The sequence below is a fragment of the Brachyistius frenatus genome, unplaced genomic scaffold, assembly GCF_029030835.1.
Source record: "Brachyistius frenatus isolate BFR_SWC_R1_liver_20210118 unplaced genomic scaffold, ASM2903083v1 Contig_16, whole genome shotgun sequence".
Classification (NCBI taxonomy): domain Eukaryota; kingdom Metazoa; phylum Chordata; class Actinopteri; family Embiotocidae; genus Brachyistius; species Brachyistius frenatus.
In genome coordinates this window covers 4,916,777-4,934,521 of record NW_027210615.1, presented here as the reverse complement: position 1 = coordinate 4,934,521, position 17,745 = coordinate 4,916,777, and the positions used below count along the sequence as shown (strand labels likewise).

At 41.9% G+C, this 17,745-nt stretch overlaps 1 protein-coding gene across 2 annotated transcripts in view; it reads right to left on the bottom strand.

Moving 5' to 3' along the window:
* Nucleotides 1-17,745, bottom strand: part of plxna1a (plexin A1a) — a 262,803-nt gene that overhangs the window by 78,822 nt on the left and 166,236 nt on the right. For both annotated transcript variants that reach the window (XM_069694062.1, XM_069694063.1), the window contains exons 10-11: nucleotides 13,177-13,377; nucleotides 780-876 (exon numbers count right to left, since the gene is read on the bottom strand). In XM_069694062.1, coding sequence (XP_069550163.1) covers nucleotides 780-876; nucleotides 13,177-13,377 — 298 coding nt within the window. The remainder of the gene's footprint in view (nucleotides 1-779; nucleotides 877-13,176; nucleotides 13,378-17,745) is intronic.

Genomic DNA, 17,745 nt, shown 5'->3' with positions numbered 1-17,745 from the left:
TTAAAATGTGCATGTGTGTTGTTTTTGGGACTGAAAATATGAAGAAAAAACAGAAGGGACTGGAGTAGGGAGGGTTTGTTAATCTGACTGTACATGCATTCTGAGCACAAGACTGTACGACACATTTGAGAGAAAGACTTATATTATCTTGTGTAATGGGACGTCTAAAATCATTAGCCTCCACCACCCAATATATTACACTTGATAAAGAATTTAGAATTGGTAATTGTTTTCCACTTCATGCACAAATAGCGATTAAAAATAATAAAAGCCATCCCTCCATGTCGCTTTCTGTTTTTCTTTATCAATCCCTTTATTCACATCTACACCCCCCGCGCCATTACATAGCGCATTTATCAACCTGTCATCCACCCATCGCTCTTGCTCTTCATTCTTTCTTCTGCCTATTGCTTTCTCCATTTGTTTATCGTCCTCTCTAACATCCATCCCTATTAATTTCTGTGCTGGATGTTTGTTTGTTATCATCACCGTCCATCAATCACTCCCTCTGCCCCTCTTTTATCCCCGAGACAAGAATAGTGTTTTTCCAAGCGAACGCTACACTTTCACCTTTTTCCCTGATAGCTGTCAAAACTGAAATTACAGATTTCTTAGGAAGGGGACAAACTGCACACTGTGTTGTTGCTTTGCAGAAAATCATTACAGGCAAATAAACAAGCAAGACCACTTCATTGTTTATTTGTTTTTGCGAAGCGACATGCTCCACCAACGTGAACCGAGAGCAGAGAAGGAAGGAGCGCAAGAAGAAAATGTTTTACCTTGAATGTTGAACGGGTTGTCAATGACAAAGTTTCCATTCCACACCACAGAGAGGTCAACCGGGAGGTCGCTGATGTCACCGCCCTCGTAGTCATACTGAGACAAGCAGAGAAACACAATGACAGAGAGCGTATGAGAAATTGCTGATTTATAGAGGATTCAATGCAAATTGGGAATTGTATGAGATAGTGTTTCATTTGCATAGTGATTCAACCCGACTCGTTCATTGCAGAAAGCGATACGGCCCAAGAACGCACGCATGCATAAATCCATATCCACCAAAACAGACATATTTTATAAATACACATAGAGAAATAACAGATGGGTTCCAGTTGAATGGACATGGAGGAATGGAGGCAGGGATGAGGACATGAGGAGAGTGGGACGGAGGGAGACGAGACAGGACAGGTGATTGGGAGAAGAGAAGAAGACGAAGGGGAAGTGGAGAACGAGAGGTGGTCAGAGAGGTGAAGGAGAGGCAGAAGTCGGAGACTGGTATGTGTGTGAAAGGACCTTATTCATTTACACATGAGCTAAGTGGTAGGATGGGGGTAAGGGAGAGATAAGATACGGAGCGGTATAAAGTGAAATTGGCATTTCCAATTTGCTCGCTGACACACTGGATTTGGTAGACGGGGCTCCAACATCCCATTTGAGCAATGGGGCCTGAGACATGCATACACACACACACACACACACACACACACACACACACACACACACACACACACACACACACACACACACACACACACACACACACACACACACACACACACACACACACACACACACACACACACACACACACACACACACACACACACACACATTTTCACGTATGATACAGTCTGAACTTTTCTCCAACCCTATACTCTGAAGCTGATCTGCTGTAGCTGTAGCTGTAGGTGGACAAAATAAAGGCCCATATCTTGAAAGATTATAATTGTAAGTACTGTCAGGATAACAAGTCAAGTTAGTGCCGCCAGTTGAAATGGGTCAAAGTTGGGTTAAAATGATGACTTGAAACATGTTGAGCCTTTAAGTTACTACCTCCTTAAAGTTATGTAACCTTTGTCACCATGGCAACAGTAAATTTGCTGGTTAGTTTTAGGCACAAAAAAAGCCACTTGTTTAGGGTTAAAAAATTAAGATAATAGTTTGGGTTAAAATGATAGCGCAAGACAAGTTGTGCCTTAAAGTTATGCAATCTTCGTTGTCACGGCAAAAGTATGTGGTTAAAAAAAACTGTCTTAACATGAGAACGGAAACAGGAAGTGAACAGCAGTCTTCTGCACTCAAGATCACCATTGTATTTGACTATCCATCCACTCCACATCCTCCCATCAAGGAAAACTTCACATAATATATATTTCATCTGAACGACGTCACTTCTCTGGGACACCAGATTGCCATTATGTAGACGACTGCTAGACGTTTCTAAACTTGCAAATGCAACTGTGGGTTACGTTTGACCGTTGGGGTCATTTTTTGGAGGAGAAAAATCTCCAGGATTATTTTAAATATCTTTTTATTCCAATTCAGGGATTGTGAAGACCTTATATTGCACACAAGTGGGTGACAGAAGCTTAAGGTGATTGGTAAAGAACAAGACTTTAAAACTGGACTCTCAAAAAAGACGTGCAGGACTGTTTTTTGATCTGGAGCTCCAGTGAGTAGGACAGCCCTTTGGTTTATGTCTTCCAAAACTCATATGCTTATAGTTCTAGAAATGATTCATATGACCATTACCTGATCTGCAACTTCTTTGATGAGACAATCGAAACTACTTGCTTAAGGCTAGGAAAAGATGGTGGGCATGTTCTAAAGAACTCAATGCTGTGTTTGAACACTCTGCAAACCCAACCACTGACACCATGAACTCCTCCCGCAGAGTTTTCTCAGGGTTGTAACATCACAGTGCTTCTAATCTTTGCCTCTCAGAGACTGTGCTGTGTACAAGCACAGTAGAAAAGCTACTTATTTACATGCTTTATCAAAGCAAAACATGGCATTATTTCTGTCTGTTTCAGTTCAGCCTGGAGGAGAAAGAGACTGAATGAACGGACAAGTTGAAGAAAAAGAGCATAAACAAGAAAAAAATGGAGACATTGTAAGGAGCACAGAAGAAGAAGAAGGAATGTGGGAAGTCTAGATCTGGATTGAGATAGGATAACGTGACCACAGAGCGATGAAACCACAGGATTCTGGAGGTCAACAGCTTCACAGAACAGAGATTTAAACCAAAACACTTGTTTGCCACAAAGGCGAGTCTGATTGAACTTATTCCCTTCCCACCAGTTCAGTGCGACCCTAATCCGTCACACATGAGGTCGACCCGCTGACTTTATTAGCATCACTATTAAATCCCACTGGCTAAAGGCCTGTGTATGGCAGCCCAGTAAAACCACAGGACCCACACACACATGCCCACATATACTACCCCGCTCCTCTCTGCGGAGTGGCCCCCATTAAACTTTAAGGGTTTCAACTTGTCCGCCGTCACTGAAACACTGGGTGAGCTTGTTCTCTTGTCAGCCCCTGCCCACCCTCCTGCCCGCCACATCATGCTTTATTCATACTGTCACATGGCTTAAAATGCTGACACAAACCACACTGTGACACCGCGCCACCCAGTCACACTGAGCATCACCCACTGTCTAACTCGCTTCCTGGGGGACGCTCCGGAGTAACAGAGAAGTTGTAAGCTGATTTAATGCTGAAAAATAAGAAAGGAAAAGGGAAGAGAATCGGGAGAGGAGAAGCGGCAGAGCAGGGATTTTGAGAAGCTGAAACCACTTTAGAAAAAAAAAAAAAACTATTTGAAAATACAGGTACCAAATGGAACTTGCAAAGTGCAAAAATGTCTGTGTGATCCAAATTTAATCTTGTAGTTTGCACTATTATAAAATAAGTATGGTCACAGTCATGCTAACAACTCTATGAAGCTATATTTGGGCACAGCTGTTCCTTCAGTTGAATGATAACATCAGCATGCTAACATTTTACAATGAAAATGCTTTATGTTGATGCTTATCAGATGATGCTCATCATATTAGGATACAATGCTGGTAATATTTACCAATACCATATTTACTAATTAGCACTGAGCACAAAGTACAGCTGAAATTGATGGGGATGTCCTTAGTTCGTGTCAAATTTTGACCTGCTGGTGGAACTAAAATATTTGTCAGGGATCGCCAAAGTTATTACAATTCATCCTTAGAGTAGCATGGATATGTGTACCAGATTTTACGCCAATCCATCCCAGAGCTCTGGAAATATTACACTCAAAACCACAGACATTATTGTCATAGTGGCGCTAAAGAAAATGTCAAAGATCACCATCGTGAATGAGGATGTACCATCTGGGGACCATGAACATCTGAACACAGTTCCATAACAATCCATCCTATAAGTGTTGAATGTGGACTGAAGTTATTGGACCAATTCATTGACCTTACTACCCCAAGAGAAAGCTGCCCGCGTGGCTCGAAACTCATCTAAGAATAATAATGACGCTGCATCAGGGGAGCATTTAGTGGAGCCTCACTTTAAGTGGACACTTTAATACTCAAACACAGTGTTCTATTTGGTCATTAGTTATTACTCTGACCTCTGAAATCTTAAGTTCTTGGTGAAAAATAGAAGTATGAGTGGATATTAGATACAGACACTATGTCATACCTTAAGGTTCAGTTTATAAGGACAACACATTTACTTAATTAAAATGCAGTGATATATTGCAGTATTTTTGCAATATTTAAGTGTGTACAGTCATAATCTGTTGTTTGATCTAGCTAATGATACTGTCTGTTTCAGGTTTTAATCTTTAACTCAAGAGCTAAAGGAACAATGTTTGAAACTAAACAAACTATTGAACTCATCTGGGGCCTTGAAGATTAGCGGGAGGAGAATGACTCAGCCCAAAAATGTAACTTCATTAGAGCATTTATTCCTGGGACAATGTGAAATACTTTATCAAGAAAATCTTGCCAGAAATACATCCCAGCTCAATCTCACTGTTGTTTTGATCCGTGGGCTGAAATCAACTTTGCCTTAATCAACTTTCTTTTACAAACTCTTTGCTTACAGAATAATGATTTCCTGCATTTAACATTTTTGTCTACCAGCCGTACCACTTTGGGTTACATTTTTGGCCTCAATGTTAAATCTTTCCCATTGTAGACATTCCTCTGGTCTACTTGAGGGTAGATGTTTGGATTTCTGGGCTTCATCTTAATTGAGTCATTGATTACAGCAATGGACAGAGAAGTAGCCACGTCTGGTTTCATCCAAAACAAACATATGATGTCTTCTGGCTGAAAAGTACTCTGTTCTTAAATTGAAATTTACACCTACTGAGTTGCATGTCCCCGTCTCTACAGCTTTGATGTTAAAGTGGTGGAACCAGTGCCGTCAGAAACACTGTGCCGCTGGAGCCCTGTAGGTAAGAGTTGCTCTCTCCCTACTGAGAGGCCCCTCTGCTGGCCTGCTGTCCCGACTTCCCTCCCCTGAGCGCCCAGAGCTGCTGGAGATGAGTAATCAGACTCATTACTGAAGCCTCTGGCCAGCTCCTTCATGTCACTGCATGTAATTAATCTACCTGAGACAACTTAGAGTGCAGGCCCCCCTGGGGAGGAGAAGAGAGGAGAGGAGAGGAGAGGAGAGGAGAGGAGAGGAGAGGAGAGGAGAGGAGAGGAGAGGAGAGGAGAGGAGAGGAGAGGAGAGGAGAGGAGAGGAGAGGAGAGGAGAGGAGAGGAGAGGAGAGGAGAGGAGAGGATATATTTTAGGTAGGGTTAGGGGAAATAAAGAGAACGCTGGAGAAGAAAGTTGGGTGCATGCAAGTGGGGGATGGCTACAGAGCAGATAAGTGGAAAATGAGAGGAGTGAAATTAAGGAAGGAGGAGAGGGGATTAGTGGGGACACGAGGACAGCAACGGGGAGGCGAAGAATGAAAAGAGGAGAGGCAATGAGAGCCAGTATGGGATGACAACCAAAGGCAAAAAAGAAGAACAGGGGAGCAAGGGAGGGGAGAGCAAATGGGACACACAAAAAAAGAGAGAAGAGGACAGTGAAGGGAAGTAGAGTTTAAGCATGGAGGGGATATGGGAGCAGAGATGTATAGAGAGGAGGAGGGGCAATGAAAGGGGACAAAGGAGGGAGGGGGGTGACAAGGGGAGAAAAAAGAGAGGGAGGGAGGGAAAGAGGTGTAAAAAGTACAAGGTGAGCACAAAGCCGTCCCTGGCCTCATTACAGTAACACACCAGCCTGGCTCAGGTTCATTCGTTATCTGCTCCTGCACTCGCTTATTCTCTTGCTACATGAATCGTCTCCATGGATTGCATGTCTCTGTGGATTTTATGAATAGATATGGCTGGAGTGTGTGTGTGTGTGTGTGCGCCTGTGTGAGTGTTTGTGCGTATGTGCTTGAGCGTCTGAGGCGCTGGAAACTGCCGATGTTAACAAAACAGAGCAGCTGGCCGGCGGGGGGGAGACAGGAGAAAAACCTGGTGCCAGTGTATGTACGTGTGCGCGTCCATGTGCAGGTCACCCTCATGCAATTAGTCATGTTGAAGGATACCTGAGGTAAAAATACACTCGCAGCACACACACACACTCTCACACAACATGTAAGTCTCTCATTTCAGTTTGTCTCAATTCAATGGGGCTTTTTTTTTTTTTTAAATAAACAATTGTCCTTATTTTTAATGATACTTTTTGTTTTTTTTGTATTGAAGGAAGTAGATACTGAGATTAGTGATCATAGAACCTGTATAGTACATAGTGAATGGTACACAATGTATGTATGGACGTGCAACTATTTAGCATTAGTGCCTCGACAGGAAACACATTCACATTTTAATCAACATAACAAGGACACTTCTATATTGACAAGATATGAAAACTGCACTGATAAAAAATAAAATTAAAAAAAAAAAAACGTTCTAACAACGTCTGCACACGGTGACAAAATCAACATTGAGCTTTGTATTAGTGACGTTTGACTCCAAGTGCTTTGTTAAGGTTTGAGAAAGATCATTAAACATCACTGACTTTGAACATGAGCGATCACACACGGATACATTTTAAACTCAACCAAAACCTTCGACTTTGCCTGAACTTAACCTGCCTCCACACACAGTGGTGGAAAATATACAGGTGCATTTACTCTGGTACTGTTCTTAAGTACAAACTGAGATACTTGTACCTCATTTTATGCTACTTGACACTACTAATATTGTACTTTCTTTTCCACTACATTGATCTGACTGCAGCTGGTTACTTCACAATTACATTACAAAACATTATAATTATGATTACGCTGATCTGTTATGGATTAAAGTACTTGCAACATTTCAAATAGCTCAATCAAACTCCACCATGACCATTTGCAACAATACAATTCCAATTACACATCAATGCACAATGTTATAACAGTATATCAGTCACAGGACTATTGTTTTTTTTCCCAAATATAGGTACTTTTGACTTTGACTACGTTTTGAAAATACTACTTCAATGCAGGACGTTTACTTGCAATGGCACATTTATATTGCAGCATTGTTACTTTTATCTAAACATATAGTGCAGGACTTTAACATATAAATGAACATGCAAGCCTTTGACAAATGAGATTAAGTTGATCAACGACAGGTACATCTTTTTTGTATTTTACAGTATACTGAGTTTTGGTGTGACATCCCCACACTTGCTGGATGAATGCATACTGGGCATGCTATAGAGGTAGAGCATGCTCATTAAATACTTGCATGGGCCAAGTCAGCTAACTTCTGGTTAAAGCTATGCCAACCAATGAAGACAAAACGATTGAATCATGTGACCCTGCTTAGGCTGAGTTCAGACTTCAGGCAAATCTGATTGTTTTCTCAAATCCGATCTTTACGACAGATTGTCCGCACTGTTGTTTGCAAGTAAACAGATCACAGTCCAGACATCACCAGCCTATCTGCATGGGTTGCTGTGGTAACGACGTACACGCAGCTACGCTGATGACGCAGCTTCCTTGGACGGAGGCTGTCGATATGGAAGTGGCAGCGGACAGTTAATTGCAGATTCTGTCCGTGGAGTGTTGTTGTCGGGAAATCGACACTTTCTGACAGCGCTCTGCTAGCGGTAACGTAGATTCTGCTCACTCTGAAAATGACGTTGTCATTGTGTGTCGCTCTTCGAGTGACGCAATAAATCTGATCTGAGCCAGCGGAGCGTCCGCACTGAAAGGCACCTGTAGAAATCCGATTGGAATCACATTTCAAACCACATCCACATGTGGTTTAGATCCAGACAGCAAAAATTGCATTTCATGTGTTTTTTGCTGTTCAGACTTTAAAAAAAATCAATCAGAATACAATCTGGATATGACAAAAATCTGATTTGATCTGATAGCCTTAGAATTTCCAAATGTTATCAGACCCGATGGATTAAATTTGGATAGTGAAACGAGTAATTTCTTGGGGGTTGTGACGCTCAAAGGAACTTTTACACCATTTAAGAGCTGCGACAATCATGACGGAGAAGGCTGGAAGGGAGCTTTTGACATAATGTCGAAAGGGATTTTGTTAATACTGTCACTGACAGAAAGGGGAGTCTAAAGTTCTGCACTGCGGGTTTAAGTACAGAATCTTAAGTAATATTATCCACCAAAAAAACAAAACAACATCATTTTATGAATTCTTGGCAGTGTAACATCTTCACACTTTCTGGATTTAAAAAAAAAAAAAAACATTTTGCCTATGAACATTATTTCTGTTCATGTAAAGTAAACGACTAATATATCAACATATTTGGTAGGAGACGGTGTTGCAGTAAAATGTGTGGGTGAGCTGTACTACACTATACAGGCGCGTGTGTCTGTGTGTTATATGTAGCATGTTAGTGAAAGTTAGGGAAAGTCTAGACTGCAGCCAAGTCGAAACCAATCTGTGGACGCGGACATCCAGACACACACACAGGCTGTCATCCTCCCAAAATGGACTGTGCTGCTCGGTGCTGTGCCAGATACATGGACTTATAATGCAGTTAAAACACGAACAGTTACACACACACACACACACACACACACACACACACACACACACACACACACACACACACACACACACACACACACACACACACACACACACACACACACACACACACACACACACACACACACACACACACAGCATTCGATAGCCTATGTGTGTCAGTGTAATAAATCATGTAAAGCAGGTTGCCGGTTGTTGCTGATGCTACAGTCTCCGTCTGCTCCACATGATTAGGAAGAGGATCATGTGGAGAATCTCCATATGTCTGCTTCATGTTGGGCTTCCAAACCCCTGGGGAGGATGTGTCTGTGTACGTGTGTGTGTGTGTGTGTGTGTGTGTGTGTGTGTTTGTCCATGACCAAACCAGTAGGTATCCCCGCATGCATCCTATCTGTGTGCGTGTGTGTGTGTGTGTGTGTGTGTGTGTGTGTGTGTGTGTGTGTGTGTGTGTGTGTGTGTGTGTGTGTGTGTGTGTGTGTGTGTGTGTGTGTGTGTGTGTGTGTGTGTGTGTGTTTTCCTGTGAATATTCCACTGTGCACCAATGCATGCTGCAGGTCCCCGGTGTATTTGAGTATGCAAGTTCAATGTTTCAGTGTTTGGTGAGGGGCTACATAATGCAAAAAGAGACAGTAAGATTGAATGGATGAGTGTACATCTACTGCTGGCTAATTTTCTCTGTGATTTATTACCCTCGACTATCCCAGTCACAACCAGCTGCGATACATATACACACACTTCCCTACTGAGAATACTAAATACAATGGTAGCCGGCCTGCAGGTTCTCAATCACAGATAGATCTTCTGTCTGTTCATCCTTTGTATTCATGTTTTCATTCTCAGTTGTTTTATATTAACACATGAGGTGCAGAGTAAGATGAAGTAAAAGGACAAAGTTGCAAGCATAGAGGGAAGGTCAGAAAAAAACATTTACACCTGGGACAGAAGACCATATCAGTGTGCTTAGAAATTATTCAGCTTTTTAAAGCTGCACTGATTAACATTTCAATTTTAAAATGTGTCAAATTACATTCTGCAATGTAAAGAGGATTGCTAGTGACAAAGGCACAGAGCATTATCAGCCAGTTCTGCACTTCAGCTCAACTCTACAGAGCTTGTTAGGAGAGCCCAACCGATACTGGATTTTTGGATTTTGTCGATGACAATACCAATATTAGAAAGTAAGCACATTATAGTATTGCTATATTGTCTGAAATGTGTCTATTAAATGCTTGTGACAAAGATATAGAGGAAGAAAGCAGGATTATTTTGCAGTTTAATGATACACTTTATCAAAAAATGGCATTGGTGCACTGAAACAGTCAAGTTCACTGGGAATGTAATCATTTCAAATTAATATAAAAAAGGGCAATTTCTAAATTACCCCAATAATCTTTTCGTGCACTCTGTTTTGTAAAAAAAATAATGTATCCGTGACAGGTCAATATTGGCCAATAAAATGGTCAAACAAATAAACCGGTTGGACGCCTTTCGACCTTGCAACTCAACTGTTTGCTTCAGTCTCATCACTTTCACCAATGTAATTTACAGCTCAAGCTGGGAAGTGTTTTCTAGCAGACTGTAACCTAACAACTGATGAACTTACAAACTAAAGAGTGGGTGGGAACAATGTTTGGCATATTAACTTTGCAAGACCTTAATTTGTCAAAAGTGAGATTTTAAAATGTGAAAAGTGTGCGCCTTGTTTTTCTGCCTCTATCCTGATTTGTCGGAGGAATTGTAACAGCGTTGCATTACTAACTTTGGGTCAGCTGCAGATTCTTTCATAATTATTAGATCCTATTCTTGCCAGAAAACTGCTGTCCAACTGAATAGATATATCTGAAAACCAACATTGCACAGCTGAACAACTTTGCAACCAATCCCTATTGTCCCACGTCCTTCCACCCTCTGCTGTAGCTAATCTCAGCACATTCACTTTTTCAGGGATCATGATTTCCTTTTTTTTTTCAGCATCATTTTCTCAAACATGCTCATCTTTTATATTCCAAATACATTTTCCCTCCATCTGTTTCTCCCTCATTTGTTTGTTTTCCCTGGTCTGCTTGCTGAGCTTAGTCTTCCTTTCCTCCCCTCTGTTTTTTCTTTATTCTCTTTCTACTTCCTCCATCACACTCTTTGTTGCATCGTCATTGTCTGCTCCTAATTCCCTCACCTCCTCTTCGTCTCTCTCTTTGTCTTTGTTTTTGCTTCCTTCTTTTCCATTTGCCAGGTGTGTGTGTGTGTGTGTGTGTGTGTGTGTGTGTGTGTGTGTGTGTGTGTGTGTGTGTGTGTGTGTGTGTGTGTGTGTGTGTGTGTGTGTGTGTGTGTGTGTGTGTGTGTGTGTGTGTGTGTGTGTGTGTGTGTGCGTGCGTCTGCGTGTGTGTGTCCGTCAGTCTACTACACCGCTGCAATTCATCATCATTTTATCTACAGCTCCCTTAATTGGATCCTATCACAGTCCCACCTGACGAGCAGAGAGGCGGGGGGTGGAGGGAAGGAGACTTACTCACTCCACCTAACCACACCACGTGGATGTCTGCACATGGGCAAGCACAGAAAAACACACACACACACTTTACTCTCTCATGTACACAAAAACACACACACACTTTACTCTCCTATGTCTAGCTTCATCAACAGCTGCAAGGTTGTGTTGAGACCTGTACTTTCCCTCTTTGCCTGAGTCCTGCAGAGATAACATTGGGAATTTACAAAACATTAAAGTGCAGGGAGTAATGAAGAAATAGATGCACGTGTATATGTGTGTGTGTGTGTGTGTGTGTGTGTGTGTGTGTGTGTGTGTGTGTGTGTGTGTGTGTGTGTGTGTGTGTGTGTGTGTGTGTGTGTGCGTGTGTGTGTGTGTGCGTGTGTGTGTGTGTGTTCCATTCGGTTTTGCCAGTGACTCCGAGTTTTGCTGAGAAAGGCCTCTGTCCTCCAGCATCAGCAACTTTCAGCTGTAGTGGTGGTGTAGTAATGAGTGTATTTGAGTGTATCAAACACCGGAGATCCAATCTGCACGCTGCTATTTCCTGGAGTAAGTGTTGGTTTTGGAGGTGTGGGAGGCTTTCAGAGCACACTTAAAATCCAGCAGAGCAGAAGAAAAAAACTCAAATCTGCAGCAAATTCTTCAAGAAAAACATTTGTCTGCGTAATATGCTTCAGAATTACAGATTTTATAATGTCAATGACGGAAGGAGGCGCTTGTGTGTGTGGGTCCCATCATGCCCAAGCTATTGAGCTGTCAATCAAGCTAATTCAAAAGTAAAAAAAAAAAAAAAAAAAATCCCTTTAGAAAAAGACTTCTGCTTCTGACTTTGACCAAGTTATTCAAATATTCAACTTGACATACAGCAATTACTATTTTTGCAGGTTTTTCTCTGTTGAATAGGCTTTTAAGTAGTCAGGTCACTGCGGACATATCTGCCAAAAAAGTACTAATAACAACCTGAAAAGTCAAATCTAAAAGAACACTCGCTTGCACGAAGCAATTACAGAGACACAAGCGACTAATATACACAAATTACCTTTCCAAAGCACAAAAGCACCTCAGGAGCTATCATTACGATTCGTAAATCAACTTCAATAATATGCCCCAGAACAATTTTTTTGTGTCACGATCCAACATCAGACGCAGAAAGACTTCCAAGATCACAGTGATGGAGCTCAATGTTTCCCTTTGTAGGGAGAAAGTGGGCAATTCGCTAGAGTTCAAAAACAGCGAGCGGTCGCAAATCAGTGATGTGTTTCGAGCTCGGTGGTGATGTGGAAGTCAGCTAAATGACCCGGAGCTGCTGACAAGTGTGTGACAGGCTGAAGAAAAGACTGCCGGCGAACCTGCCACACACTGGCTCCTGCTGCCTTTTAACTGCGGAGGACTCACTATTGGACCTATCACTGTGAGCGAGTGCTGTGGTGTACGCCTCGCATGTTAATCATATGTCTCGTTAAGTTAAGTCATAATTGGTGTCGTTAAAATGCCTCCCCTTTGCCTCCTGCCCTGATTGGAGCTGAGGAAATTAACATTGCTGAAATGGTTGCTCCCTATTAGTGCTGACAGTTTGACTGAGGGCTGAGAGGTAGGAATGAGGAGTGGGAATGAGGAGAGTGGCTTTGCGACAGCCAGTCCCTGCGGCCATATGTCTCAGTTTGAAGTTTTTTGCCACACCAGTCCATTACTGCCTTTCTCTGTGTCTCACTGCAGCTAACCAGCTGTAAAGCCTGCTAATGGATATACCAGGGCTGTCCCGAATGGATCAGCTGACATGGCAGAATATTTCAACAATGCAACATGCTGTAATTTAACTGCAAAGCTTTGGTGCCCATGGATGTGTGCTTTTGTCCTTACCGTGGTCTTCTGACACTGGATGCTGGTGCTGTTGAACCTCAGAGCTGGGACGCTGTGCGTGTTGCCTTGGATGTGGAAGATGCACTCATAGTTTCTCTGTCCGGACTGAGGCTGGGGAAGGTTCTGGGCCAGCAGGGTGATTGGTCTCATGACTCCAGCGGGGATATAGATCTGGGTGGAGGGAAGGATCTGAGGACACTCCTGCAGATAAGAAAAATAACAAAATAGAGATTGTGACCAAAAAAGAAAATAGAAAACGTCAGTGGGATGCAGTTCTGGGAGGAGAAAAAGTTCTGGAAATGTTGCTGAAAAGACAGTGACAAAAAAAACGGACGTCTTTGTCAGCAACAGTGAAAAATCCAGATCCAATAGAATCAAAGATGCATTCAATTTACGACTAATTTTAACTGAAAAGTCATAATTATGAATTAAGTGGCACCAAATCGTACATTTTGGGCATCAAGGTCTCCCTAATGTCCACGTTTATTAATTGTTTTTCTTTCCAAGATCATCCGACCACATCAGACTTTGTTCCACATACATTCCTGCCTGCTTTGTTCTCACACTGGAAGATATTTGAAGAATCAACCAGCCTAAAACGTCCATTTGCAAATGATCAGAACTTTTAAGGATCAACTCTGCATATTGAAAGCGGCAGTTACTGGTCACAAGGAGTTCATGCCATTTTAAATCCAACCCCCTTTCACATATTAATGAGGCTTTTATGGATATTAGGCCTGTTTTTTTCCTAAAAGAATCCACCAAAGGATATTGTAATTCTTTCTGCGAGACGCTGCCTGAGGCGCCGTCTCTCAGCAGCACGGACAGTACTAATTCTACCAGGCTGCACTGCAAAACAGCTACAGTATAACAGATTAGAGTGGGAGATGACTGAAGGGTCAGCACCTCCATTCAGCGGCTTTATGCTGCTCTTCAATCAATAGAAATTTGGCTAGAACAGTTGCTTTGTTCCATATTAACTGAGGCAAATTGAAATGTCTAAGCGGTTTTTCAGCCTTAAGTGAATCAAAAGACAATATGCAGCTGTCAGCAGGAATCCATGTTACATCACTGCACATGCCCGACAATGAATTTGTAATACAAACTGTTTTTATCTGCTCCAATAAATGAGATGCAGTTACATCATGTTTCTGTGTAAGGATTGGTACGACTTTATTTACATTTAAGACATACACTCTATCAGTATGATGACTTTAGATTCACAATTAGTTTCAAGGGAATGATATAAGTGTTGTTGTTGTTTTTTTTTACTGACGATACAACAGTGATTTATCTGATAATATATTGCTCTAAAATGCTGAATATTTCTCTCGTGGGAAAGTCTAAAGAATCTCACTGAAAGGCTTGTTACACAATTTTCTGCAGTGTAAGTCGGTAAAAAGTGCTTCTACAATATCATAAAGTCTGACTGGGTTATATGCACAAGTGTTTTATATTCCTGTGGATATTCAGTAAATAATCATAAAGGCCGTACACATACTGAACGAGGATTTCCAAATTCAATCATATTCCACTTAAAGCACCATCAGGCAAACTATCATTTTCCTATTAGGACAGCAAACGTTTATATCTGCAGTGATAAATCAGTGGCAGCTGTGTGATATTTAATCAGGGATGACTAGCTAAAGTTAGACCATACCAGCAGCCTCTTATTGCAGAGGAATCTCAATATGAGTATAGCCTGCATGTGATGGGGCACCGTCTCGTAGAACAACAGTAAGGACTTGTGGACCGGCCTGGAGATGGCAGAGAAGATGGAGTGAGGGAGGAAAGGTTCGGACAGAACAGCACCCAGAGGTTCTTTGTGAAAACATAACACAGAAAGAGGTGATAGCACCGGCAGCATATGTTAAGGTGCAGGGTGAAATGGCAAAGATCGGATTCTTTGGAGATTGTCATAACAAGCATCGCGTCTTTATTATTTATAATTCAACACCCATTATGTCATTCGTATGTGTAGTTAAAACAAATTATGATATTAGTCCAAAAACAAATAGATAAAACAGTGTGGAATGACATGGAAAGTTAAACATTTTGAAAATAATTTAAAAAGGGGGGAAGACATTATTAACGCCCACAGCACAAAGAGGAACTGCAGCACACGGATTATTTAAAATCATGTGCAAAAAAACTGATGTTTTGACCTCATCAGATTGCAGTGAACCGGACCACAAATGTCCCCGGATAACTGGTTGATACAAATTTCAGATCTAATCGCTAAAGCCAGCGTCCAAGCACGACACCTTTGAACACTGTCAGAAATAAAGAACAGAGTAGTTATTATTTAGTCACTGACGTGCTTCTGTCAATGGAAATCTGAAAATAATTTTGTATCCTCATTAAGTCCCTTTCAGCTTCAGTAGCAAGTAGTTTTTCAGATGAACAATGAAAAAAATGTGAAATGTGAAACACGTCATGCATCACAACAAACTCAGAAAATTATCCTCCAGCAACGTTGAGCTTTTAGCAGCTTGTAGCTAATTGTTTTGGTTTTCGGGGTCCACAAATGATGCTGTAATCATCTTCGTGTGGAGCTGCAGCAGCTCGCTGTTTTTAGAAAAATCATCTGGTAAAAACTGTGAATGCCACAAAGAAGATATATATGAAAAAACAAACCATGAAAAACAGAAGAATCAGTGCAGTTTTAAAGTTATTTATAAATACCTTGTATCACATCATGACTGTGATTAGAACTGATTATTTTACTCAATGTAATGACTTTACCAACATGTCTTGGCCCACTTTATGACCACAGATGGGTAATATGAAGGAAGCTGGGTTGAACAGTTTTTTATTTATTTTTTTCAGAGAGGGATGGAGAGGATGAAAGAAATCAGGAAAGAGAAGACAGAGAAGAGATAAAATCAATGCCAGCGAGCCCATTGAAGCAGATTCTCAATTAGTGAGGTTGACAGTTAAAATTTAAAGTGTTCAAATATGGCAACTGACTGCTAACGAACTGCTTCTGGCCTTTAATAAAATGGGAAAACAGGGTGGGAAGAGTGTGTTTGTGTGAGTTGATCCCCTGAATGTTTTTTTAAAGTTTAAAGTAGAAGTCATTGTTGATGTTTTAAGGAGCGCAATCAAGCATTGGCTACAAGTGTGCATGGAAATCCTGTTTAACTGCCACGCCACGCACGCACACACACACACACACACACACACACACACACACACACACACACACACACACACACACACACACACACACACACACACACACACACACACACACACACACACACACACACACACACACTGCTAAGGTCTGTTCCTTATTACTGATGCATCAGAGTCAGAATAAAAAGTGCAGTCTGACATTCCTCTGAGGAACATTACAATACGTATGCACACACACACACACACACACACACACACACACACACACACACACACACACACACACACACACACACACACACACACACACACACACACACACACACATACAAAAGGCATCCAGGCATCCCCCACATACGGCCTGCATACAGTATATATAGTACAAAGACACACAATTGTACCAAGGGATAAAAGAAGAAAGAGAGGGAGGGAACAAAAGATTGGGGAGCAGAGGATTGTGGGAGCTGTTTCATTAGGAGTGGTGACAGGTGTCACAGCTGAGTCTGCATCAGATAGTGATGCGGTTCTACACAATGAGACACAACAATCTCTTTACCTGGGGGATTCTTCTAATCCCTCTCTCTCCTCTCTTCCTGTCGCTCACACTTGATCTTTTTAACATTCTCTGTAGCTTTCTTCTTCTCTTCTTCCCTCTCATTGTCGTCTTGTTTTTGAACCTTTCTTTTTTTTTTCCTCCTTTTTTGCAGGGATAAATGTTAATTGAATTTACATCCTTTTTCCAGGGTGCTTCCCATTCATGACTACTGGATAGTTCTTGCTACAGAAATAGCTTGCAGAGATCTAAATGTACTGCACTGAGAGTCAGGGATGAAGTGTGATGCAAAGGATGAGCAGCGATAAACCACTGGATAAGAAAGGGTGAGGGAGGTGAAGCGAGAAGGAAGCAGGGGAGGAGGTGAGGAGGCGAGGCGAGGTCTTGGGAGCCACACACCCGTTTATTAAAGCGGGAGGGGATGAGAGTCGAGGAGGTCAGGTTCGCAACAGAGTGAGGCAGGGGTGGACCTCGGCAACATGGGAGTTACACACACCGCCTCTATCTCTCCAAACTAGCCAGACCAGCCCAGCAATACATGCACACAGACACACAAACTATGTTACATTGGAATAGATGCGCCCAAAATACACATTATAGACCCACAAATCAAACACCAACATTTACCTTCTCTCTCTCACTCTCACTCTCACTCTGTCTCACTCTCACACACACACACACACACACACACACACACACACACACACACACACACACACACACACACACACACACACACACACACACACACACACACACACACACACACACACACACACACACACACACACACACACACACACACACACACACACTAACAACAATCCACAGTGAAATCTGCCCTCTGGCTCTGTGCAGTAAGCCAGTGTTTAGGC